The 27,862-nt window shown below is 45.0% G+C and overlaps 1 protein-coding gene across 5 annotated transcripts in view; it reads right to left on the bottom strand.

Annotated features, from left to right (window-relative positions):
• Window positions 1–27,862, bottom strand: part of nagpa (N-acetylglucosamine-1-phosphodiester alpha-N-acetylglucosaminidase) — a 123,049-nt gene that overhangs the window by 7,274 nt on the left and 87,913 nt on the right. The window contains exons 6-11 of one of the 5 annotated variants that reach the window (XM_038808985.1): window positions 27,176–27,381; window positions 24,055–24,102; window positions 20,271–20,399; window positions 8,690–8,821; window positions 1,833–1,887; window positions 1,626–1,695 (exon numbers count right to left, since the gene is read on the bottom strand). In XM_038808985.1, coding sequence (XP_038664913.1) covers window positions 1,656–1,695; window positions 1,833–1,887; window positions 8,690–8,821; window positions 20,271–20,399; window positions 24,055–24,102; window positions 27,176–27,381 — 610 coding nt within the window. In that variant the 3' untranslated portion in view covers window positions 1,626–1,655. The remainder of the gene's footprint in view (window positions 1–1,625; window positions 1,696–1,832; window positions 1,888–8,689; window positions 8,822–20,270; window positions 20,400–24,054; window positions 24,103–27,175; window positions 27,382–27,862) is intronic. The other 4 variants (XM_038808986.1, XM_038808983.1, XM_038808984.1 and 1 more) reach the window with 4 other exon arrangements.

The following is a 27,862-nucleotide window of genomic DNA, read 5'->3' as shown; positions in this document are numbered from 1 at the left end:
TGCGCGTGAGAGAGATATAGAGAGGGAGGTGCGTGTGAGGGAGAGAAGTGAATGTGTCCGATCAGTATCAGCGCTTTTAGCATCACTTCTCCCATTAAAAATGACAAACACAAAATGGTTTGGTCATTAACAAGATAACTTTTTAGATTGCCTACTCCTAAAGTGGGTACAACTTCCAGAATTAATGTTAAGGGGCATTGGCTTGGCCAGGGGTTGATGCGAGGGGGCCATGTAGCTGGTGAATGTATTTGTGATTGTATGCCTCTTCCCAATAGAATATATGCATAGATATAGCTAGAAAAAAAACTTGTTTAAATTTGATTTCTGTGGATGTACTTTGCAGTAAAAAGGGGAGCATCGGCATTATGAAAATGCTTAGGGCACCCTGAGGCACATGCGAGATGACTAGGGTTTTGCGGCTCAAAGTTTAGGAAACCCTGAGATTGATGACTTGCATTCATCTGCAAAAGCTACTCACTTTTCTGTTGGCAAAATTTTATCAATCATCAGAATGGACTGATGAACCAGTTTAATGGAGGATATTATGCTATATTTCTTAACTAATGATAGAGATACAAATACTTGATACTTAGTAAGGTTTCTCTCCATAGTCTTCCACAAGGAATTTTCAGAGGAGTTTCACCATGAATGCAAGTAGATGGTCACGTTAATTTAAAAAGTTCAATAGATTTTGGTACTTGACATTTGCCGAGAGTTCATTCCAAATTCATAACATTCAAGTGCAACAGTGGGCACCAATAAGATGTCTTGAAGAATGGCTCCAAGAACTACTTCAGAGTTGCCTTTCTCAGGCACTAAGCGAGCCTGAAGAATTTCATGACTGGTAGTGGCTGGTGATCCATATTGTAACTAATGGGATAGACATGATCATTTTCATTTCAGATTTCCAGCATTGCAATATTTTGCTCATGTATTATTTTGATAGATATGATACCGGAGCTGTAGCTGACCTGCTAATCTGGCTAATGATGGGACCTGGAGGGGCAGTTCTTTCAAGTGAAGCAAATTTTCCTATTGCATTTTAGCTAATCTAGTTAACTAATGTCTTAACTGATAGCTTGGCTTACTCAGGACTTAGTAAATGGGATTTTCAGCCTAGTGAGCGAGTGTGCAGATCATAGTGGATATTTCGAAGGAGCTTGGAGACTTAAACATAGCAATCAGTTTCTATATCACATCGAAATAATTAGGTGTGTTTAGAGCAGTGGCACAGTGATTAGCACTGCTGCCTCACGGTGCCGAAGACCCAGGTTCGATATAGGCCCCGGGTCACTTTCCATGTAGAGTTTGCACATTCTCCCTGTGTCCGGGTGGGGTCTCACCCCCAGAAACCAAAGATGTACCTGGTAGGTAAATTGGCCATACTAAATTGCCCTTAATGGGGGGAAAAAAAAGAATTAGGTACTCTAAATTTATTTGTTTAGGGAAGATCAGATCCTCTTCCTTGATTATATTATTTCTTGAAAAATGAATTGAGAATTAATAAAAACAAAAGGTAATCAGATTGCCCAAATGGGAGATGAGTTTCAGCCATACTTTTCTATTGATACATGTGAATTTCATTTCAGATCTGTATGGGACACACAAAACAAAAATATACAAACTCTTTAAAGAAAGGCGAATCCTCTTCAAAGCTATGTTGGTTCTTGATGTGTGATGCAAGGCACTGATTCACTGTAAGATAAATACAATAGTCTTTGTTTCCAGATACAGATTTAAGACGACAAACTGTCCAAATTATTAATTATTAACACAAAATTAACCTAATAAGAAATAACATATCCATAGCTATTACAATCATAAAGTCGTACCTATATGAATATCTATACCTGCAAGCACAGTCAACTTTTGTCTTTACAATGTCACCTTTTAAAAAAAATGGAAACTTATATGCAAATTTATCATGGAAACTACTCAAGTAAACTTGTCAGATCGTGATTATACTCTCTAACCAACGGTGGCATTGTACGTCTGAGCTTTGCATTGCCAGTTCCTCAGCTTTAATGTAGAGACAGCCCTATGCTCCAACAATCCCATCCCCCAGGATCCCCAACTTCTGTAACTTTTGTTTATCTGTAAATAATATCAAATTGAATAATGACAAAGTATTACATTTAAAAAAAATAAATTTAGAGTACCCAATTATTTTTTCCAATTAAGAGGCAATTTAGCATGGCCAATCCACCTAACCTGCACATCTTTGGGTTGTGGGGGCGAAACCCATGCAGACACGGGGAGAATGTGCAAACTCCACACAGACAGTGCCCCAGGGCCGGGATTCGAACCCGGGTCCTCAGCGCCGTAGGCAGCAATGCTAACCACTGTGCTACCGTGCTGCCTGACAAAGTATTACATTAATGTCTCTTTTAAAATTGAGAATAAATATGCATCCTGTAGTCCAATTAGAATCCATAAAATCCCTACAGTGCAGAAGGCCATTCGGCCCACTGAATCTGCACTGACCTTCCGAAAGAACATTCTACCTAGGCCCACTTCCCCCCCCAAACCCTGTGCATTGATCATGGCTAATCTATCTAACCTGCACATTTTTGGATTGTGGGAGGAAACCCATGCAGACGGGGGGGGGGGGGGGGGAGAAGGAGAGAAAGTGTGGGGTGGGGTGGCAAAGTACAAACTTCACACAGTCACGCAAGGCCGATATCAAACCCAGGTCATTGATGCTGTGAGGCAGCAGTGTTACCCATTGTGCCACTATTCTACTCCAATTATTGTGAAAAGCACAAGCCATTTCCTTCATTTCACTTCAGCAGTTACTCACAGCTTTTGAACAAATCTGTCTATTCTGGGCATGCACAGTTGGCAAATTATAAATTGGGAGATGTAATGGAGGTGGAAATGAGCAGTCTTGGTAATGGCGTGGATATCTGGTTGGATACACATCTTGGGGTAAAATTCATCAACAAGAATTGAAAGGCAGAAGTGTGTGCACTTACATCTACAAGTTTTTTGTTAACAAGACTTGACAAAACCTGACATTACACGCCGCATTTGGAGTATTGCTTGCAGTTATTGTCACTACATTATCAATCAGAAGGAATTGGAAGCTTTGGAGAGAGTGCAAAGGTTCACCAAGACGTTGCCTGGTCTCGAGGGTGTTGGCTATTAGGCGAAGTTGAATAAACTCGGATTGTTTTCATTGGAAAGATGGAGGCTGAGGGGAGACCTGATAGAGGTATACAAAATTATGAGAGGCATAGACAGGGTGGACAGTCAGAAGATTTTCCAAGGGTGGAAGTATTAATTACAAGAGGACAGAGGTTCAAGGTGAGAGGGGGAAAGTTTAAGAGAGTTGTGCGGGGTACGTTTATAATGCAGAGAATGATGGGTGCCTCGAACGCTCTGTCAGAGGATGTGGTGGAAGCAGGCGTATTAGCAACATTTAAGAGACATTTGGATGGATACATGAAAAGTGAGGAAATAGAGGGATACGGACTGAGTAAGGACAGAAGGCTTTTTAAAAAAAGTTAGGGCATCATGATCGGCACAGGCTTTGAGGGCCGAGGGGCCTGTTTGCTGTACCTTTCTTTGTTCTGAAGATTTTTATTTCAGGCAAGTGATGGCATAGAGATGTAAATAATCATGCTTTTAGTTTATGAATTTTTCAGAAACGAAAGCATTTAATAGGAGCAGCAACAATTGTTATTGCAGTTTCTTTGTTAAAATATAGAAAGGAAAGATATTCAGAATAAACTGCTGTTGATAATTCAATTAAAACATCCATTTCACAACAATTTAAACAATGATGCTTTGAGTTTTTATAATACATTTTATAAACATACCAATTATGTTGAGGAAACAATTTATAATTCAGCAAATGCAATAATGATGCATTTGTTAAGAATTGGGGAAAATTAAGGTGCAAAAAAGAATATAGGATAAAATGAAAAGGAGAATTGAAGGCAGCTATCTGAAGGGGGTTTTGATATATGCGATTAGCATACCAATGAGAAAAGCAAAAGCTTACCAATGGCTTCCAAGTGGAAAAATTAGCGAATTTGCACTGATCTGCTAAAAGCCAGGCCACAAGGTGGGTAACATCAATGCAAAACAAATTACATATCCATAGCACAATAGCTGGAAAAAGAGACAGCAGCAGCACCTATCATCACAGTCACACCCAGCTGCAGAGAACAGTGTCCTCTGAAAACAGGTTCTTGCCAAAAGGGCAGCCGGTTAAAATTCAAAACCCAACCCGAGAAGATTACGCTTTCATTGAAATTGAAGATGATTTCCTAAACGGGGACAAATAACGTGCTTGTGGCAATTATCTGCTGGATATTGCTCGTAGGTTTGTATAATATTGGATGATATTTGAGAACAAGGAGCATCTCAGAGTTGAGGAAACATCATTAGTTGTGAACAAAGGGATAACTTCATATAATACTGTGTGTGTACACAGCCATAAGTGTAGTTAAATGTACTGTTGTACCAGATTATAGTCCTTCTTGTTGTGTTTTTCTTAATAATAATCTTTATTGTCACAATTAGGCTTCCATTAACATTGCAATGAAGTTACTGTGAAAAGTCCCTAGTCACCACAATCCGGCGCCTGTTCAGGTACACAGTGGGAGAATTCAGAATGTCCAAAAAATCTAACAGCACATCTTTCGGGTCTTTGTGGGAGGAAACTGTAGCACCCAGAGTAAACCCACGCAGACACGGGGAGAAAGTGCAGACTCCACACAGACAGTGACCCAAGCCGGAATCGAACCTGGGACCCTGGAGCTGTGAAGCATCAGTGCTAACCACTGTGCTATCTGTTTTTAAGTTAATAAGCACATATGAGATATATAAATGGGACTTTGTGCTGAGGAGTTTTGGATTATTTCTGGTTTATGGAGAGTAGAACATAAGATGGCAGATAGGAGTACATTGGAATAGTCAAGTCTAGCAAATGTAATTGAGGTTGAAATAGGCAGTCGTTGTGATAAATGTCAAATCTGTCTGGAAACTCAAGTACAATATCAAGGAAGAGGGCTTTGCGATACGGTGGAGGCCTTTCAAGATGATATTTGAGGAGCTGTTTGTCGGAAGGGGGGATGGGAAGGAAGCGGATTAAAAGGGGAAAAATGTACAAAATATTAACTCTGTTTTGTTGGAATGTGGTTTTGTTATTGTTTATGTTTAGAATAAAATATCTTCACAAGATACAATATCAAGGGACTCTGGTCTCCATCAGAACAATTGTCAGGATCATGGGAATTTTTGGGGAATTCGGCCGGTTTTCAGGGTATAAGCTTAATTTGGGAAAGAGCGAGATGTTTGCAGTCCAGGCGAGGGGTCAGGAGAGGCGACTGGGGGAACTGCCATTTAGATTGGCAGGGGTCAGTTTCAGGTCCCTAGGTATCCAAGTGGCGCAGGATTGGGAGTGGCTACATAAATTGAACTTGGCCGGTTGGTGGATCAGATGAAAGACTATTTCCGGAGATGGGACGTGCTCCCAGTCCAAACAGTGAAAATGACGGTCCTCCCGAGATTCCTCTTTGTATTTCAATGTCTCCCCATCTTCACTCTGCAGTCCTTTTTTAAGCGGGTCAATAAAGTTATAGCGGGCTTTCTATGGGGGGGGGGGGGGGGGGGCAAGTCCCTGCGAGTGAGGAGGATAATGCTGGAGCGGAGTCGGGGAGAGGGAGGGCTGGCGCTGCCAAACTTTAGCAATTATTACTGGGTGGCTAACATAGCCATGATTAGGAAGTGGCTGGTGAAGGGAGGGGGGGGGGGGGGGGTTTGGCATGGGCGCATATGGAGCCAGTTTCTTGCAAGGGCACAAGTTTGGGGGCGCTGGTAACTGCGCCACTGCCGTTCCTGCCGGCGCGGTACTCCACCAGCCCCGTGGTGGTGGCGGCCTACTGGGGGCAATGGAGGAGATATGTGGGAGCATCAGTCTGGTCCCCAATCTGCGATAATCACCAGTTTTCCCCGGGGAGGAAGGACTGGGGGGGGGGGGGGGGGTTCCGAATATGGTGGAGAGTGGGAATGGAGAGGTTAGGGGACTGGTTTATAGAGGGGAGCTTTCTGAACAGGAGGGCGCTGGAGGAGAAGTTTGCATTGGCGGGGGGGAAAAGAATTTTGATATCTGCAGGTGCGGGACTTTCTGCGTAGACAGGTACCAACCTTCCCACTCGTGCCGCTAAGGGGGATTCAGGACAGGGTAGTTTCCAGAGGATGGATAGGTGAGGGGAGCGTTTCTGACATTTAAGGAACTTATGGGATCAGAAGAGTCGCAGACTGAGGAGCTGAAGCGAAAGTGGGAGGAGGAGCTGGGGGGAGAGATAGAGGAGGGCCTTTGGGCAGACGCATTGAGTAGAGTTAACGTGACCGCAACTTGTGCCAGACTCAGCCTGATTCAATTCAAGGTCGTTCACCGGGCTCACATGACAGTGAATCGGATGAGCAAATTCTCTGGGGTGGAAGATAAGTGCGCAAAATGTGCGGGAGGACCAGCGAACCATGTCCACATGTTCTAGGCATGTCCAAAGCGGAGGGGATTTTGGCAGGGGTTTGCTGACATCATGTCCAAGGTATTAAAAACAAGGGTGGCATTGAGTCCAGAGGTGGCGATTTTCGGGGTGTTGCAGGATCCGGGAATCCAGGAGGAGAAAGAGGCAGATGTTCTGGCCTTTGCTTCCTTGGTAGCCTGGAGGTGGATATTACTAGCATGGAGGGACACAAAGCCCCCGAAGTCGGAGACCTGGCTATCGGACATGGCTAGCTTTCTCTGTCTGGAGAAAATTAAGTTTGCCTTTAGAGGGTCACTGTTAGAGTTCACCCAAAGGTGGCAATCATTCATCGACTTCTTCGCAGAGAATTAATCGTCAGCAGAGGGGGGAGGGGGGTTAGGTTAGTGTAGATTAGGAGGTTAATTAATGGTGGGATCTGTTGGGGATGGAGGTGGTATTTGCACTGTTTATATTTTCATGCACATTGTTTATATTGTTGCTTTACAATGCCAAAAAATACCTCAATAAAATGTTTATTGAAAAAAAGAACAATTGTCGGGGAGAGGGCGGAGGCAGGAAATCGAGAATGACGTTCGTGGTGGGGTCTGAAGTCAGTGCTTTAAGTCTTCCTAATATTTGGAGGCAATGTATGCTTACCCATTCCTGGATATCAGGTGAGCAGTCTGACAATTTACAGGTGGTGCAGTGGTCAAGAAAGGTAGTGGTGATTAAGAGCTGGATGTCTTCAGCTGGAAACTGACACCATATTGTGGGAAAATGTCAGAGGGGTAGCCTGCAGCTGGGAAATTGAAGAGAATGGGGCCTAAGGAAAATCCTTGGGTGACGCCAAGTCCAGGAGCAGAAAGAGAAGCCAATATAGGTGAATTTCTAGCAAAGATTAGATATATAACAATGGAACCAGACAAGTGCAGTCCAAACCCAGGTAGACAAGAGCAGCGAGGCTCGGAGCAGGATGGTGTGGCCAACTTTGTCAAAGCCTGTAGATTGGTTGCTATGAGGGGGGATAATTCATCTTTATCACAGTCACATAGGATGTCATTTGTGATTTTGACAGAAACAGTTTTAAATGTGAGGGGGCAGAAACCGATTGGATGTATTCAAATATGGAGGTATGGGAAAGAGGGGCATGGATTTAGGAGATAGCAACACGTTCAAGAGCATTGGAGGGGAAAGGAAGGTAGGACACGGGGATTTAAAGTTGGCTCCTTGAGGAGGATGGCAGTACCCGAGGAGAGAAAATCTAGGGGCGGGATTCTCCCAACGAGAGTCTAAGTGCCGACGCCGGAGTAAAAACCGGAGTGTTTTACTCAGGCGTAGGTGCCCGTTCCCAGACCCCTATTCTTCCCCCCTCCGTGGGGCTAGCAGGGGCTTTGCGCGATTTACGGGGGCGGGGGCTCGGCGGCACATGCGCGGTGAACCCGTGGAGTGCCAGGCCCCTCACCAACATGGCGGCGGGGTTCTGGGGCCGGCCGCAGAAGGAAGGATGCCGGGATGGGGGGGGGGGGGGGGGGGGGGGGGGGGGGGGGGGGGGGGGGAGAGAAGAGAGGCCGGCCTGCCGATCGGTGAGCCCCAATCTTGGGCCAGACCCCACCGGAGCCCCCTCTCGACCTACCCCCCCCCCCGCCCCCCCAAAGCCTTCACGACAAGTACCTGCCGGCAGCGACCAGGTGTGGCCGGCGGGACTCGGCCGTTTACGCTCGGTCCATTCGGGCCGGAGAATCGGCATTCGCCGTTTGCGCCGATTCACTGAGCAGCTGCCGCGATTCGCTCGGCGCTGGTTTCGGGTGTGTGTGTGTGTGGGAGAATCGCGTGCAGGCGTGGCCCGATTCTCCCACCCGGGGGGGGGGGGGGGTGCAGAATACCGCCCTTAATATCAGCTAAAATGAAACCAGGTAGCTCATTAGGATAGAATCCAGGGAGTTAAGTCATGGGTCTCATGGACAAGATGAGCTTGAAGAGGGTATGAAGGCAGATACTAGAGACATTTGAAAAACCTATGAGTTCAAGGCTAGAATGAGGAGAATCTTAGAAGTAATTTGGTCTGGTGGCAAGGATGGAAGAAAAGCAGCAGAGTCAGCTGTTCACAGCGCTGACATTCCTATTGTGACAGGTTCAGAAATTGAAAAACCAAATGCTTTGGTAGGATACTGTTGCAATAAACAATGTAATAATATTGCTTTGAATACCTTTGTATAATGTGTCATTAAATCTGGAGTCATGGGTGATGTTACAATTTCCAGTCACTGGATTGCAGGGGCACATGTTTGCACAGTGACATGCCTGCTGACACCTCCACCCATACCATCCCATGGGACATTCTGTTTAAAATGAAATAAAATTTTGTATACTGTCAACATATTTATACATTAAATCACTTAATTGCCTCTTGTATTATTAATTGACAATTTCATTAGTGAAGTCGCCTACAATGTCTCCTCAAAAATGATAACTAGGATCGGAAAGAAAATCATTACTTAAACTTAAAATAGAAAAAAAATTACGTTTGGCAAGATTTGACAAAAAGCTCCAAGTTCAGAATCACCTGATTCTTTAAATATATAATAATTCTGAACTATTTTCTACAAAAGTAAAATGCTTCTAAATCAGAATTTAAGCTTGGGTAAACATAAAACAATCACAATCAGAGAAATCAGACACTGCCTCTGATAATCATGCTAGCAGTCAACTCTATTTCTCGTCATTGCGTATCTGATATGCACAGTAACAAAGCACCGCTTTTATGAATCAAGACAATCTACTGAGGATCTCAAAACTCAATCTCAAAACACATTGCATCTTTTAAGTGTTATCATCTCCGCTTAGACATATAACTTACTTTCCTAATTCCAGCAAGGTGAAATACAGAGTATTGAAATTTAAGATCAGCTAAAATCAGAACTCTTCTTCTCACAATTTGTCTGGCTTGGACCATTTTACATTTTAGAACATCGTCGAGAAAGTTAACCACAGCTAAATAAGAATCATAGTCCTCAGTGACAGGTCTTCCCTTCCACATTAAATGAACCAGGCAGCATATTATCATTATTGTCCTGAAGTGTTGCAAACCTTCCTAGTTCAGGTATTGCATTATGAATTCTGTCACTGACAACCAACTCCCTTCTAATCTTCCACCTCTGAGCTTTAAAAGTTAGTCGGCGTTACTACATACGTTTGTGGACTCTTGAACAGAGCTGATAGATGACTTTTAGTGGAGTCATAGATGGCCAAAATAAAGAGCATCACCAGTGACTTAGACAGCAAAGTGTGGTGTTATTTGGAATCAAATGCAACCAAAAGTCTGTTCATAGAGGTAGGCACACTTGACAAATTTTCCTAATACCTACCAAATTCCTAAAAACTACAGTAAGAGTGAAAACATTCCCTAGATTCCTGTCTGTAACAAAAACTACATGAAAGCTGTCTTTGCCCTTGCTCAATAGGAGGTGGCCACAAAATAGCTGCAAGAGAAATAGCCTTGTCCGTCACTGGCAGGTTTGCTCCAGATATCCTGCCAACTGATGTGACCAACAGCAAGTGACTCCCTGTTGATCAGGTGGCTCTGGGCCCTATTATTTTTTAGATATATGGGCTACAAGGTGTCTGGTATAATGGTAAATGTGGACAGTCTTGATTTGGTGCTTGTTGTTCCTTCAGGCTTAAACTTAAAGTTGACTATTGTAACAGAAAGATTGCAATTTATTATGTCCAAATGAATCACAATTTTGATTTGATTTGATTTATTATTGTCACATGTATTAGTATACAGTGAAAAGCTTTGTTTCTTGCATGCTATACAGACAAAGCATACCGTACATAGTGAAGGAAGGAGAGACAACAGAATGTAATGTTACAGTCATAACTAGGATGTAGAGAAAAGATGAACCTAATACGAGGTAGGTCCATTCAAAAGTCTGATGGCAGCAGGGAAGAAGCTGTTCTTGAGTCGGTTGGTATGTGACCTCAAACTTTGGTATCGTTTTCCTGACGTAAGAAGGTGGAAGAGAGTATGTCCGGGGTGCGTGGGGTCCTTCATTATGCTGGACCTTTTGAACATATCATATAATTTTGAACATATCTTATTGACCACTAATAGTTAGTAGTACAGGGTTGTTTATAAACTTCTGGATTTGCTAAATTCAACTACCAGGAAGAAAACATTTTCTCTTCCTTTAGTGTAAGAATTAATTTATTGAAAAATTCTGTAATAGCACACACTTCCAGTCAAGCCAATTTGATGCCACAATTTTTGATTTGCTGACATTTAAAATCATTTTTTGATTTAAAAAAAATTAAGTATCATGTGTCATTAAAAATTAAGGAAACTGGTCAGAAAGTTAACTGTTCGAAACATCAAAGGGTTTATTTATTTAAAATAAATTTAGAGTACCCAATTCATTTTTTCCAATTAAGGGGCAATTTGGCGTGGCCAATCCACCTACCCTGCACATCTTTTGGGTTGTGGGGACAAAATGCAAACACGCGGAAAGAATGTGCAACTCCTCATGGACAGTGGCCCAGAGCCAGGATCGAACCTGGGACTTGGCACTGTGAGGCAGCAGTGCTAACCACTGTGCCACCATGCTGCATTTCAAAGGGATTATTAAAACAATGCTGAAGAACTGATGGAGGAAAATCTACCAATACAGGAAACGAGAAAGTGAAAAGCACTTTTGAAAATGTTTAACTGTTAGTTTATATCCTCAACTATGGACCACAAGGTTTTAAGTAAAGGGAAATTACATATTTTACAATAATAATTGAGCTTACCTATAAGATTGTTTTCTGTCTTTTAACATCTTTGTATTTTGCTGGGAGGTCTCATTCTCTTTCAAAATTCTGGACCTGGAGTTAGCAGGTTCCCAAATCTACCACTGGCTTACAGCTCATGAAGGACTACACCTGTACATACAATTTAAAGGAGGCTGCAATTTCAAATATCCAGAATTTCTCAACAGGCATCAGCATTATTCCTTTGAGACCTGGATTGTGCACCAGCAACACACAAGAGTGCAAGAAACATTCTATCAGTAATGCCTCTGCAGCATCATCCAGATTCATTGGGAAGGCAGTGGAACAAACATTAGTGCCCATGTAGAAGCCATCTCGACAAGCATTCAGGCAAAAATCCCACAAAATCAACTTCAATGGACTGGACACTGCCTGGATGGCTGAAAACCAACACTGCCAGGTGTTCTCTCAACTCCAATGTTTTAAAAAAATAATCTTTATTTGCGTCTTAAGTCGGCTTACATTAACTTTGCAATTTGCAATGAAGTTACTGTGAAAATCCCCTAGTCGGCACACTCTGGCGCCTGTTCAGGTACACTGAGGGAGAATTCAGAATGCCCAATCCACCTAACCTGCACATCTTTGGACTGTGGGGGGAAACCGGAGCACCCGGAGGAAACCCACACAGACATGGGGAGAAAGTGCAGACTCCACACAGTGACCCAAGCCGAGAATCGAATTGGGACCTTGGCGCTGTGAAGCAACAGTGCTAACCACTGTGCTACCGTATGTTCCCGGGAGGGCAAAGATAATGCTGATATTGACCTCAATGACTGGGATAAACCTGCTACCAATCATTCAGAATGGCAACAACTTTTCCATTATGTTGCACCACGCGAGTCCCAATGTCTTAATGATAAGGCAGAGCAGAGAAGCAAAGAAAATGAAGCCAATCCTGGATTTCAGACCCCACTATCTCGCTGGATACCCGCCTCATGTTCCCAGACAGATGCAGATCCAGAATTGACCTGTTTAGTCACATGAAAACACATGGGGGAAACTCGGACCAAATAGCCACCACCCTTGAATCAAGGGATAGTCAACATTAGTGTTTCCTCATGCTGTGACAGCACCTTTCTTTTAGCCAAGTGATTTTAAATCAAGTCAGGGTCTGATAAAGTTTCTCATATAAACTAGCATACTTAAATTCTATTTCAGAGGGAAATCCGGAGATATTTGCATCTATGTGACAGAGGGAGAGGAAACACACGAGAGCTAGAGATGGGTAGATAATAGCTAGTGCATGAACAAGAGACTGGCAAAAAGGATCTGGAGTTTGGTAGCACTCTGTGTCTGGGACTTGGTAGCATCAGAGTGGTCATTTGCAACCCCAACTCTCGTTCTGCCAAACACCAGTAATCCTCAATGAGGTAAACACCAAATCTCCCGCCTCCCTTTATACCAAATCCAAGTTTCTACTCATACCCCAGGATTCCCTCTCCAGTATCGTCAACCTAAAAAAAATATCTTTCATGGCATGTTAACATTGCTAGCAGGTCGGTATTGATTGCCCATCCCCGAATTGTTCTTGGAGAACTGGTAGCTTGAACTGCTGCAATCCATGTGCCGTTATAGAGACAGTTCTAGGGTACTGATCCTGCGACACAGGAACAGTCAGAATGTTGCATGCCTTGGAGGGAACCCTTTAGGCGATGGTTGTTAGATTTCACCTTGTTGAAACACATAAGGCTGACATTATGAAATGTACTGCACAGAAGCTTAGTGATGAAAAGTCTTAAATAAAATCATAAAATTCTGGAAATCTCAGCATGTCTGGAGAGAGAAACATTTTGAGTCCTTATGACTTCTTCAGAGCGTATGTCTCTTAAGTGCCAAATACTGTATGAAGCTTTAAGAAAAAACTAAAGTTATGATGAGGAAGGGGTCAAAACAGCAGGTGTTCTGGGGACTCCTTTTTAGATACAAAGTACAGTTAACAGCTAAAAGGGATTGACAAGCTGATTGGCCCCAGAAAGCTGGTTGCTTTGGTGAAGCTAGGAACACTTTACCAATGGTCAATAGTTTCCAAATGCCTGGTAAGTTTATGTTAACACAGGCACACATTAGTAGGCTAAATGTGGAAAACTACCTGCAAAAAGGGATAGAGTTAGGAGTGTATCACTGGGGATTTTGCACTTTCCAGGGAATAGCATTTATTTATTGTCAGGAGAGTCAAAATTAGGAGTAAGGAGCTTGCTAGGAAGTTAGCATTTTCACAGGACATTGACAGTCGATGAGTAATTGTCGCAGGTTGGGGATTGCTGTAAAAATCTAGGATGAGGGCTAATGGCCGAAGAGAACGTGAACAGTCTTCATTAGAAAGCTGTTTTAAGCGTGAGTGAGAGAGCAAATGAACGTGAGCCCAGGGAGCGAGGGAGAGTGGGCCTGGCAAGGATGCGAGGGGTCCTGGGCGTGAAGGGGAGGGGGCAAAGAGAAGAGAGCGCTGGCCTGGGTGAGGGTACCAGGCAAAAGGGAGGGAGCGGCCCGGGCGAGGGGACTGGAGGAAGCAGGCCTGGTCGAGAGAGAGAGCCCATGCGAGGGGGGCTGGGAGAGGGCAGGGGAACGGGCGAGAGGGAGGGAGTGCTTGGGCATTTGCATAGTGTGCAGCTCCAGAAGTTAAGGTAGATCAGAAACTTTAAGTTAATGTACATTGGGAAACGAAAGATGAAATCTTAAAAGCTGCAAAACAATGTGTATGTTTGATGAAGTTTTTAAAAAATAAATGTTTTTATTGGATTTTTGCACAGAGTATATTTTGCTGTTATGCACATAGGATATGATATATCTATATATATGCAAGTAGACATCCGTTTGTGCCGGCGAGGCACTTCCAGAGGGTAATCCTCGAGTGCGTCTGGTGCCGGTGTTGCCCCTTGCTTCTCCCGGTCGGATTTCGCCGCCGTTGTCTTCTCGTGCCGCTGCCGCTTCAGCTGGCCCTCCCATCCTCCGCCTGTATTCTCCTTTTTCTTTGTTCTGTGGATGTCAGGTTGGTTAACGTCTCCCTGCGCTGCGCACCCCCCCCGGCTCTCCTCTATTCCCTGTCTCTCCTCCCCCCCGGTTCACCTTTCCTTCCTCCGAGACTGCTGTGCACCCCCCCCCCCCCCCCCCCCCCAAAGTCTAACTCTCCCGCTCATGCTTTGGCTGCTTTCCCCTGGTTCTTGGCTACCTAACTATTCTTCTGCTTGTTTGTTGGCCACAGACAGGTCCCGGAACAATTGGGAGAATGGCTCCAATGTTCTGTGGAAGCCGTCGTCTGACCCTCGGATGGCAAATTTGATTTTCTCCATTTGGAGAGATTCCGAGAGGTCGGACAGCCAGTCTGCAGCTTTGGGTGGTGCTGCTGACCGCCAGCCAAACAGGATTCTTCGTTGGGCAATCAGGGAGGCAAAGGCAAGGGTGTCTGCCCTCCTCCCCAGAAATAGATCTGGTTGGTCTGAAATCCCGACGACCACCACTTTCTGGCATGGCTCCACTCACCCCCTCCACTTTGGACATTGCCTCGAAGAAGGCTGTCCAGTACTCCACAAGTCTGGGGCAGGACCAGAACATGTGGGCGTGGTTGGCTGGGCCTCCTGGGCACCGTTCACATGTATCCTCCACCTCCGGGAAGGACCTACTCATACGGGTTCTTGTTAAGTGGGCTCTATGTACCACTTTTAGCTGCGTCAGGCTGAGCCTTGCACAGGTAGAGGTGGCGTTGACCCTATGCAGTGCTTCGCTCCAGAGTCCCCACCCTATCTCGATCCCCAGGTCCTCCTCCCATTTCCTTCTTGTTGCGTCCAGTACGGTGTCGGCCCCTTCTACCAGTCGGTTGAACATGTTGCTACAGTTTTCTCTCTAATATGCTTGCATCCAGTAACTCTTCCAGTAATGTCTGTCGTGGCAGTTGTGGGTAAGTCCTTGTCTCCTTTCGCAGGATGTTTCTGAGCTGCAGGTACCTTAGTTCGTTCCCCCTGGCCAGCTGGAATTTCTCAGTCAGTTCGTTCAGTGTCATGACCCTGCTGTCGGTGTACAGGGCGCTGACTGTCAGTGTCCCCTCGTCCTGTCTCCACCTTTTGAAGGTGGCGTCAGTCAGTGCTGGTGTGAACCTATGGTTGTTACAGATGGGAGCTTTGTCTGACATTTTGGTCAGGCCAAATTGCTGCCGTAGCTGGTTCCAGGACTGGAGGGTGGCTATCACCACCGGGCTGCTGGAGTAGTGGGGATAGGAGTGCCGGCGTGGCGAGGGCCCAGAGTGAGGTCCCCTTACAGGAGGCCTCTTCCACGCGCACCCACTCGGCTTCTGGCTCCTTGATCCATCCCCTTATTCGCTCGGTCGTCGTTGCCCAGTGGTAGAATTGTAGGCTTGGGAGGGCTAGCCCTCCCCTTGATTTGTTTTTTGTTAGACCTTCTTTGTGATCCTAGTATTCTTCCCCCCTCCCCACACGAACGCCATGATTAGTTTGTCTACTACTTGGAAAAAGGCCTTGGGGATGTAGATCGGGATAGCTCTGACTAGGAAGAGGTAACTGGGCAACACGTTCATGAAGTGGTGGTCGTCGGGATTTCAGACCAACCAGATTTATTTCTGGGGAGGAGGGCAGACGCCCTTACCTTTGCCTCCCTGATCGCCCAACGAAGAATCCTGTTTGGCTGGCGGTCAGCAGCACCACTCTCCCTGCAAGGGAGTGCGAGTGTGCTCCATCTTTGCAGGTCCTTTTTTACTTCCTCCATCAGACTGGTGAGATTCCATTTATGGTTCCTTTTCCAGTCGTGGGCTATTTGGATCCCCAGGGAGCAGAATTTGAGTCGGCTTGTTTAAACGGCAGTCCCGTTAGTGCTGTCCCACCTACTTGTGGGTGTACCGGGAGGATCTCTCTTTTGTGCATGTTGAGTTTGTAGCCCGAGAAGGCGCCAAACTCTTTCAGGAGCGCGATGATTCCGTCCATGCTGCTTTGTGGGTCCGAGATGTAGAGGAGCAGGTCATCTGCATAGAGTGAGACTCTGTGCTCTCTGCCGCCCCTTCGGATCCTCCTCCAGCTTTTTGCCGCTCCGAGCACAATTGCTAGTGGCTCGATCGCTAGAGCGAACAGCAGCGGGGACAGTGGGCATCCTTATCTGGTGCCCCTGTGCAGTTGGAAGTATCGAGAGTTGGTGTTGTTTGTCCGTACGCTCACCATGGGAGCGTTGTATAGGGGTTTTACCCAGGAGGTGAATCCTGCTCCAAGCCCGAACCGCTCCAGTACCTCTATAAGGTATTTCCATTTGACTCTGTCGAAGGCCTTTTCTGCATCTAGGGCGACGATCACCTCTGGTGGTCTCGCCCCAGAGGGGGTCACCTCTAGTGTTCTCTCCCCGGAGGGGGTCATTATCACATTCAGCAGGCGCCTGATGTTGGAGGTAAGCTGTCTACCTTTGACAAAGCCAGTCTGGTCTTCTGCGACCACATCTGGCATGCAGTTTTCTAGCCTTTTGGCTAGAATCTTGGCCAGTATTTTGGCATCTGCGTTCAGCAGCGAGATGGGTCTGTATGACCCACATTCCGTTGGGTCTTTATCTTTCTTAGGTATCAGCGAGATTGAGGCCTGTGCTAACGTGGGTGGCAGTGTGCCCTTGGCCAGCGAGTCTGTGAACATCTCCCGCAGGTGCGGGGCCAGTGCGGTCGCGAATTTTTTGTAGAAGTCCGCCGGGAATCCGTCCGGTCCCAGTGCCTTCCCTGCCTGCATGGAGCTTAGGCTGTCCATGATCTCACCCAGTGCTAGTGGTGCTTCCAGGCCCGTTTTCTGCCCTCCCCCACGACTGGTATGTCCAGCCCATCAAGGAACCGTTTCATCCTGGCCTCCCCCGTTGGGGGCTCTGAGGTGTACAGCCCTTGTAAAAGGCCCTGAATGCCTTGTTGATCTTTTCTGGCTCTGTTTGTAATGCGCCTCTAGTATCCCTGATTTGCAATTTCTCTGGTGGCTGCCTGCTTTCTCAGCTGGTGTGCCAGCAGGCAGCTGGCTTTGTCTCCGTGTTCGTATAGGGTCCCACATGCTTGGCGGAGTTGAAACACTGCTTTCCTGGTGGAGAGCAGATCAAAGTTCCTTTGCAACTCTTTCCTCTCCGCCAGGAGCTCTACGGTCGGGGCCTCGGAGTATCTACGGTCTACCTCCAGTATGGAGTCGACCAGCTGCTGCCTAGCCGCCCTTTCCTCCCTATCTCTTCGCGCTTTGAAAGCAATGATTTCCCCTCTTAGTGCGGCATTTAGCGCTTCTCAGAACATGGATGGCGAGACCTCCCCATTCTGATTGTTCTCCGTGTATTCTGCTCTGTCCTGCGATATCTTTTTGTTGAAGGCCTTGTCAGCTAGTAGGGCAACGTCCAACCTCCATGTGGGGCATTGAGCCCTGCCCGTTTCCAGCCTCACATCCATGTAGTGTGGAGCGTGGTCTGATATCACAATTGGGGAGTATTCCACTTTGTCTATCCCCGGAAGCACCGTCTTCTCCACCACAAAGAAGTCAATTCTGGTGTATACGTCGTGTACTGGGGAGAAGGAAAACTCCTTTTCCCCAGTGCACAACGTATGTACCAGAATTGACTTCTTTGTGGTGGAGAAGACGGTGCTTCCGTCTTCTCCCCTGGGTGGACCTCCAGGGGTCTACCGCTCCCATCTGTTCCATAAAGTGACCGAGTTCCCCTGCCATGTTTGAGGTTTTCCCCGTCTTGGGGTTCGATCTGTCAGTCGTTGGGTCCTGTGCACAGTTGAAGTCCCACCCCATGATTAGCCGGTGCGTCGCTATGTCAGGGATTTCTGCCACGGTCTACTTGATGAAGCTCGGGTCGTCCCAGTTAGGCGCGTACACGTTAACTAGTACTACCGGTGCCCCATCCAGGGTACCGCTAACCATGATGTATCGTCCACCTGGGTCCGTAACCATCTTTGTCACCCTAAACATCGTCCATTTTTAGACCAGTATTGCCACCCTCCTGGCCCTTGTCCTGTAACAGGAATGATAGGTCTGTCCCACCCAGCCCTTTCTTACCCGCAGTCGGTTCTGCTCTCTCAGGTGCATCTTTTGAAGGAAGATTATGTCTGCTTTCATGTTTCTTAGGTGGTTGACGACTCTGGATCTTTTCACTGGGCTGTTGAGTCCCCTTACGTTCCAAGTGACTATCCTGATGGGGGGCATCTGTCCCCTCGCTCCTGTGGAATTAACCATATTCAACTGGTGGACGCGCCCCTGCCCTCCGGGGTTCTCCCTTGTTAGAGGGCCATCCAGGATGGTCGCTGTCAATGCTCTCTCCATGCAGTCGGGCCCCTGCGCTCCGGGGCCGCCACGCAGGTAGCCCCCTTCACTTTGGGGTTTCCCTTCGCCCAGAGGCCGTACTGGGTGGTGCTTGCGATTCCTTGTTCCGAGCCCTTGGTTGTGGCAATCTGTAGCCCTATTGCTGTTCCTTTTCTAGCCTTGTTTGTCCCTCCCTCTCTGTGTTCCGGCCACCCCCTCCACGACCCCCCTCCCCCCCCCCCCCCTCCCCCCCCCCCCCCGACCCCCCCCCCCCCCCCCCCCTCCCCCCCCCCCCCCCTCCCCCCCCCCCCCCCCCCCCTCCCCCCCCCCCCCCCCTCCCCCCCCCCCCCCCCCACGACCCCCCTCCCCCCCCCCCCCTCCCCCCCCCCCCCTCCCCAAGAGGGGATCGAGGGTAGAAACCCCACAGCCATGTAGGCCGTGGGGTTTATACCCTCGATCCCCTCTGGTAGGCCCACTATCCTGACATTTTGTCTTCTTGAGCGGTTTTCCTGGTTGTCCACCCTCCTCTTCAGGCTCCTCTGCGTTGTGCCCAGTCTCGCCACCTCTTTCTCCAGGGCAGTGATCCGGCTGCTCATGTCATTCGCAGCCCTCTCCAGCTCCTTAATGGTCGCCTTTTGGGTTTTTAGTTTCTCCTCCTGGGCTTCCAGTTTCTTCTCTGCTCTGCCCAGGGCGAGTCGGGCCGGCTCACAGGTCTGCGCTCCGCTGTGCCGTCTCCATTCGGGGGGGGGGGGGGGGGGGGGGGGGGCTCGACTCTCTCCGCTTGCTTCCTGGTCTCCGGCCCCCGGCGCGTACCTTTCCTCCCCCCGGGCTGCAGCTTACCGCTCCGGTCCATTGCGGCCTCCTCTCCTTCTTTCCGGGGGCGCACTCCCCTCGTGCTTCTCCTGCCGCTCGCTTCGTTCCCGAGTCTCCAGCCACGCTCTGCCTCAGAGTCCGGGTCGTTCCTCTTCTTTCTCTCCCGCCGTGCGGGGGCCCAGTTGGCCAAACTCGCGCACCCTGGTCCAAGTTCTTCGTGGGGGGGACGGGACGCGACTATGTCCTCTTCCCCCCCCCCCCGCCGGAAGTTGAATCCTATGTTTGATAAAGTTGCAAAGTTTCTTAATTTTCAAATAGAGCAGAAATTAATAAAAACGGCAGGCTATGCTCAAACAACATCTTTAACATTATTGTAACCACTGATGTAACTCCATAAGCTCATTTAACTATTCAATAAATAATTTACTTTTTATACTTCCTCCTGCTGCAGTCAGTAAACACAACACAATGTTTTCCATTGCTCACCCAAACCTCACTTCAACTGATACCCTAAACCTTCAAGGCACCTCCCATCAATTGACACCACCACCATTCAGAATAACAGCATTCAAATATTGATCACTCTACTTTGGCAGCAAGTGCCTTTAAACCACAACTCTCGAACCCTGGTCACTAATTATTTTTATACCCACAGAATACATTGGGCATTGCAACTTGGCAAACAGGCAGAACATTTGCAAACAACTGAGAGAAGACTAGTTTTGCACTCAAGAGGATTTATATGTTTGTGGCAATCTGATACTGTTAGGATGTTAGGAGTTAGTCAGACTTGCCTGGATTAAGTTAAACTGGTCAAGGTGTTGGTAACTAGGGACTTATGGTAGAAAAACATTCAACAGGTAGCTTCATGGTTCATATGCATTTGTACAGAGTTTTGTTTTCAATTCTGTAAATTCACCTTGTTCACAGAGGTTTCCATGATAACCAGGTGGACAGCTGCAAATACCATGTATATGATCACAAATCCCACCATTTACGCAGTGACATTTTTGGCTGCAGCCATCGCCATAGAAACCATTAAGGCATTCTGTTGGAAAATAAATTAACAAAAGTGCTGAAAATTAAACACTGTTTATGATGTTCTACATTGCACTCTATTGAGATCCTTTAATACAAGAAAACAAATTACCATGGCACATTTCCAGTAACAATGACAACACAAAAATCTACCTTGAATTGCATGTCCAGAATTTAAAGGAAATCAGTTCCTTGATTAATATTTTGAATGTAATCACATACATTGGTTTAATAGTTAACTTTTAAAAATTTAACTTTGGCTAGTTCACCACTTTGTCCCAATGCAAGATTTCCAACGTATAGACCTCAAGTGCCGGCAATTCAACCTTCTAAACTCATCAAATTCAGTCCTAAATGTGCTTGTATTTTTTATTTCCTGGCCTGTGTATATTTGAGTCTTGAGGTTTAGACAATTGTTCTTGATGCTGAAGGTAGCTCCTGGGTAGTCAGCTGCTTGGGGAGATAGTCACTGTGTACATCTATGCCTAGCCATCAGTTGTCTTTTCTCACCTGAACTCCTTTTTCTGCTGTTCAAGTTCCATGGATTCTAAAAGTAGGTATATTTTGGCACATACTTCAAGTTAACTATTATCTTAAAAGGCCGTAGTCTGTTAGTTTAAACCCCATTCTCTGAACTTACCTTGTGAGTTTTGGATAAAGATCTGGAAAAAGCCTGGACCTGGACTTTTTCTTAAACTTGGTTTGAAATTCCTGGACTTCTCTAGACATCAAGATGTTGGTGCTGAACTATACTGGAATAAACCCCAAGATTCTGCTTCGGTCTTTAATCTGCTGCTCTTTTTTATTCTTGTCAGCTGTGGAAAAGATCTGGAACAATCTGGGTCTAGATTAGATCAAACTTGATGGACTTCAAATGCCTGTACTTCTGCTTTTCTGAATGGAAGGCTGTGACTAGCGGTGTTCCACAGGGATCAGTTCTGGGGCCTTTGTTGTTCGTGGTGTACGTAAATGGTTTGGAAGAAAATGTAGCAGGTCTGATTAATAAGTTCGCAGATGACACAAAAATTAGTGGAGTTGCGGATAGTGAAGAGGTTTTTCAGAGGATATAACAGGATATAAACTGGTTGCAGTCTTGGGTGGAGAAATGGCAGATAGAGCTTAACCGGACAAGTGTGAGGTAATGCACTTTGGAAGGTCCAATGCATGTAGAAATTACACAATAAATGATAGAACTCTTGCAAGTACTGACAGGCAGAGAGATCCAGGCGTGAATGTCCACCAATCATTGAAAGTAGCAGCGCATGTGGATAAGATGGTCAAGAAGGCATACGGCATGCTGACTTTCATCGGTCAGGGCACTGAATATGAAAATTGGCAAGTCATGTTGCAGCTGTACAGGACCTTAGTTAGGCCTCATTTGGAATATTGCGTACAGTTCTGGTCGTAACACTACCAGAAGGATGCAGATGCTTTGGCGAGGGTAGAGAAGCGGTTTACTAGGATGTTGCCTGGTATGGAGGGCATTAGCTACGAGGAGAGATTAGATAAACTCGGTCTGTTCTCGCATGAACGAAGGAGGTTGAGAGGCGACCTTGTAGAGGTCGCCAAGATTATGAGTGGCATGGACAGAGTGGATAGTCAGATGCTCTTTCCTAGGGTAGGAGAGTCAAGTAAGTACTAGGGGACATAGGTTTAAAGGGCATGGGAAAAAGTTTAGAACAGATGTGCGAGGCAAGTTTTTTTTACACCAAGGGTGATAAATATATGGAAAGCGCTGCTTGGGGAGGTGGTGGCAGCAAGTACAATTGTGGCATTTAAGGGATATCTAGACGAATATATGAATAGGGTAGGAATGGAAGGATACGGACTCCGCAAGTGAAGTTTTAGTTTAGGCAGGTACCATGGTCGGCACAGGTTTGGAGGGCTGAAGGGCCTGTTCCTGTGCTGTATTGTTCCTTTCGACAAAGGATATGCTTCAGTGTTCTTCTATCTCTGTTCTGCACTTTGGCGATATTAAAGGAAACGTTGATCACTTTACAGCCCTTTCCCAACCACTGCTGTGACTGAGACGTTTTGGTCTCCTACCGAGTCTACAACTGACCACTGGTTATACGGAGTTGTAATGAGCAAGGAATAATTGACAATCTAGTTGTGTAAGACCCTTTGGGGGATGAGCGATCCTAATATGATAGAATTCTTCTTCAAGATGGAGAGTGCTATAGTTTATTTTGAGACGAGGGTCCTGAATCTTAATAAAGGAAAGTACAATGGTGAGAGGCATGAGTTGGCAATGATGGAGTGGGGAACGTTACTTAAAGGGATGATAGTGGACAGGCAATGGCAAACATTCAACAAGTGTATGGGTGAACTGCAACAATTGTTTATTCCTGTCTGGCACAAAAGTAAAAATGGGAAAGGTGACCAAATCATGGGTTACAAAGGAAATTAAAGACAGCGTTAGATCCAAGTAAGAGGCACACAAAATGGCCAGAAAAAGCGACTTGAGGATTGGGTGAACTTTAGAATTCAGCAAAGGAGGACCAATGGGAAAGTAGAATCCGAGAGTAAGCTTGTGGAGAACATAAATACTGACTGTAAAAGTTTCTATAGGTAAAAGAAGACAAACTTAGGTCCTTGAGTCAGGAACAGGGGAAATTACAATGGGGATAAAGAAATGGCTGACCAACTAAATAAATAATTTGGTTCTGTCTTCACAAAGGAGGACACAAATAACATACCAGAAATATGTGGGAACACAGGATATAGTGAGAGGGGGGAACTGAAGGAAATCAGTATTATCAGAAAAATAGTGTTGGGGAAATTGATGGGATTGAAGGCCAATATACCCCCAGGACCTCATAATCTACATCCTACAACTAGGGGCTTTTCACAGTAACTTCATTGAAGCCTACTCGTGACAATAAGCGATTTTCATTTCATTTCATTAAGACCACCGATTTCTGTCTCTAACGTCTGCCCCTGCCTTAGTTCATCTGATACAGAAATTCTCACTCGCCTTTGTTACCTCTAGACTCGAACAACCCAATGTATTCCCGGTGAGATTGTAAACCCTCTGTAAACTTGAGGTCATTCAAAACCCTTTTGCCTGTGTTCTTACTCACAACAAGTCCCATTTACCTATCACCTGTGTTTGGGCTCTGGTCAAACCTGGCACTAAAAAGAAAATTAGAGTTGCTTGGGCTGTCATATGCTCTATGTACTTTGTAATGTATTCACATAAAAATATCAGAAAATTGCACTGCTCAAAGGCAATGATTATGCACAAGTCACAGCATCAAGAGTTGTGTGGAGTAAAATTAAATTTGAAATCATGTCCCAGATTTGGAAGACTGGTTCACTAATGTCAAAGTATCCATCTGCCCCCATTGAAATTCTGTTTCTATTTGGCAGAGGAATGCCCTTTTCAGGAATATTAACAATCGGGCAATTATGAGATTTATTTTCAAAACAAGTCTTAATGTTCAATTGTTGTTAATTTGCTAATGTTTTGAATGATGACATGCCTTTCAACGCAAATTCAAAATCATATTTTAATACATAGAAACCAATTTTTAAAATTAAAAAGGGGATATTAAACAAATTATTATAAAATTTATAAAATAAAATGCAAGCATGCCCAGAAAAAGGAGGGGGTAAAGGAACTTGAAGAAAATTGAAAATGCAAAAAAACAAATACAACTCACCTTCACTACAGTTAGCTCCCAAATACCCAGCATCACAAAGGCATCCATCTACATGATAAACAGCAGAATTCATTAATGGCAAAAAAGTTGAAGTATATCTAACATGTTTTTATACTCCAATTCAAGTGATAGCGTGCAACATTTACAATAGAACAGTATTTACCTGCAATGAAAACAAATATATTGATATATATATATATATATATATATATTCACAATTATGAAGACATAATTTTTTGAACGAAGTACACATTTTGTGTATCATGAAGTGGTGTAAATGAACGCAGGGAAAAAAATCCTCCAGTGACACTATTCCTGAAATAATTTTGCATAATATTTGTTTAAGTGATGATGATCTGTACTCCACAAGAAGTAATGAGGGTGGGCATGTTCAAATCAACGAGTCTCCAATTTTAGCCGACCATCTCAGCCATTTGTTGAGAGGAAGCAGCATTGAGATCCTAACTAAAAAGGGAACTAAAATAAAATAACTAAATGGCAGCGTTATTCTAAGATGTATTCATTTGGAGAATCTGGCGGGGTAGGGGGAAGAGGAAGCAAGTAGCTAAGAGGGAGCTCTGTACGGAGGATTGCATGCAAAGAACATGGAAAATTCTAACCAGTGAGCAATTCAATCTTTCATTCATTTCATTTGTGTAGACCTTTCAAAAATGAGTGTTTTAAAAATCATAGTACAAAGAAAACTTTAAAAAACAACAGCTGGCATAGGTGAAAATAAAAAACTTTCCAACTTAAAGAAACAAACATTGAACAAAGAATCATCTGTGTACAATCAACACTACAGGGTGAAATCTAATTATTTTTTACACAAAATGAACTAATCAATTAAAAACATTTCCAATTGAGAAAAATTGATCAGATGAGAACTAAAAGTAGGAGTTCATTATGAAGGCTTCAGGGACACAGAATGGCGATCGAGTCAGGGTCACAACAGCACAGTAGTCATTCAGCTCATTGATTTCATGCAGCTCTTTGTAGAGCAATCAAGTCAGTCCCAATCATTATTAACCTCATACTTTCCTTAAGTGCCCATTCAATTTCCTTTTGAAATCACTGCTCATCTCAATTTCCACCATGTTTTTAGGCAGTGAATTCCAAGTCATTACCACTCGCTTTGTAAAAAAATTCTTCCAAGCGTGTGCCTGTTCTACTCACCCTCGAGAAGAAAAGTCAGTGGAGGAAACCAACTGGCTTTTTATAAAAGGTTGCACAGCAGATGGCCTTAATACGCTGAGGGATGGATTTCCAAAATTAAGTAGTGGGCACTGCTCGAACTGTAAGAACTCCACGAAGAAGTGGTTTGAAGGCCACGCAAGGAAGCATGGGAGGTGGGTACGATCTTCAGGGATGCCCCTTATGCACACTGGACAGCTCCCAAAAAGGTGTACCCTCCCTTTTCACCAACTTGGGTGAAAAAACGGCTTTCTCACTCTTGCTCACCTGCACCACCCAGCCCAGGATATTATGACAGTAGAAGCGGATTGAGGGCCTCAGGTTGGCAATAGCTGAACGCTTAAGGGTCTCAATAGACCAAAGGTTAGTGGACACCTTACCTGTTCCGAATGATGGAAGCTGGTTCAAGGTGGATGGAAAGGCACCTGAAAGGCTAGCCACCTGACATACTTTACATGCCCCTCCACCATAAACATGTGCGACGGGGAATGTGGGGTAAAATCCAGCCCTTAGTCTTGTACCATCAGCTAATGAGAGCACATTGTCTTGGTCTACCTTATCTAAACATGTCATAACCTTGTTAGATTGAGGGGTGATTTTATAGAGGTGTACAAGAATAACTCCGGTTTTTTCAACTTAATTACATTACTAAGATTCCCAATTCCTGGAACAATTCTGGTAAATTTCTTCTGCACCCTCTAAAAGGATGTTTACATCCTTCCAAAAGGTGTCATGACCAGAACGCAACGTAATACTCTATGGTCCAACCAGAGTTTTAAAGGGATTGGTATAACTCATATGCTTTTGAACTTAAATGTAGGTGAAAATCACATTGTGCTCCAAGTGGTTGGCCTTTATTGGACTGTGGAAATATTTGTTCACCCAAGTTTAATGAGGAAGAAGGCTGTGTTATGGGGCTGAAAATTCAGCTTCTCAATTCAATAATCTGGACTGAGACTTCTGCACTAGATTTCCCTTAGGGCAATCTGTGAAATTTATCTCGTCAATGGTGTTCCTGTAACATAATTCCTTTGGTTGGCCAGGCGACAGGGAGTACCAACATTAGGGTCAATCTTTCAATGCAAAGTTCAAAACAGATATTGGCATTCAAACTACAACCAAAGGTTGCAATCTCATTTTGGTCATCACCTGGTTATAGATTCTTAGTGTAGGAGGCCATTTGGCCCATCGAGTCTGCTCTTGGAAAGAGCACTCTACTTAAGCCCACGCCTCCAACCCATCCCCGTAACCCCACCTCACTGACACTGAAAGGCAATTTAACATAGTCAATCCACCTAACTTGCACATCTTTGTACTGTGGGAGGAAATCAGAGCGCCCGGAGGGAACCCACACAGAAACGGAGAGAAAGTGCAAACTCCACACAGACAGTGACCCAAGGCCGGAATTGAACCCGGGACCCTGGAGCTGTGAGGCAGCAGTGATAACCACTGCCATCGTGCTGTCCATATTGTCGATTCTTGATACCAAATATTTAGTTGAATTAACTTTAACTGTAAGTATCAGTTGTGGCTGTTTTTTGGACAAGACCGATTGATGTCCCATTTCCCCCCCTCATCTGGGTGCAAAATATTCCATTACACTATTATGAAGAGCAGTGGAGTTAGTTCTGGTCAATATTTATCAGTTAACTTTAATAAAAAAAGTTGTCTGGTCTTATTTGTGGGAGCTGTGTGCAAACCTTTTGCTGTGTATTCTACATTACAACAGTGACTACACTTAAAGGTGAACTTTTATAAAGTTATGGTTAGGTCATAGGGAGTTTTACATGTTTCACTCAGCACACTTTATGAAATACGGAGCTGTCAAGTGCTTTGAAACTCTCGTGGTCATGACAGTTGCTTCAAAACTGCCACTTTTCCTATTTTTTTCTCAATTTAATTAATGGAAAAAAGCATTGATACATACCCTCTGAACAGATTCCATGTAGAGTACAATTTGAAGATCCACAGTGAAGCAGGTTGCAAGCTGGGCCAGACCAAAAGCCTGTACAGTAACAATCCCCAAGTAAACAATCTCCATGATCATTGCAATCTGCAGGTACACATTCAGGTTCATGAACACATACGACTGTGGAAACAGCCCGAGGACAGCGCCACATGGGATCAGATGAACTGTTGAGGAAAACATTTCTGACTTGGGAGATGATTTTAACTAATTGACAGAAATAAGTCATTGGGCACTTGTACTGCAGTTTAGTCAAGGTATTCACGGATGAATCAATTAAAAATAATGTACTTGGAGCATTCAATTTAGAAATAGTTAATTACATGTCTTGCCTGAAGAATTATTTATTAAAAATTCAGTTCACATATATTTGTAAAAGCAAAGAATGAAGAAAGCTTCACACTGATACTTCAAAGTTTATGACAATTGTCTATCATACAAATATATCAAAAACATATCAAAAATTGGTGTGATGGCTGCAACATTTCATCTAAAAAATACAAGAAAGGAGGTCCGGTGGTACGATGCAAGAGGAGTTCCGGCATGAGGTGACTCCGTTGGAAAGCTGAATTTTTGCCCTTTTTTCTGGTGCCACAGACCTTTTACTTCTCTGGAACTCATTATTTACAGAAAGAGTTTTCCCTTTTC

The sequence above is a fragment of the Scyliorhinus canicula genome, chromosome 10 (genome assembly GCF_902713615.1).
Source record: "Scyliorhinus canicula chromosome 10, sScyCan1.1, whole genome shotgun sequence".
Classification (NCBI taxonomy): Eukaryota; Metazoa; Chordata; class Chondrichthyes; order Carcharhiniformes; family Scyliorhinidae; genus Scyliorhinus; species Scyliorhinus canicula.
The sequence above is the reverse complement of the archived record's forward strand: the minus strand, read 5'-3'. Positions and strand labels throughout refer to the sequence as shown.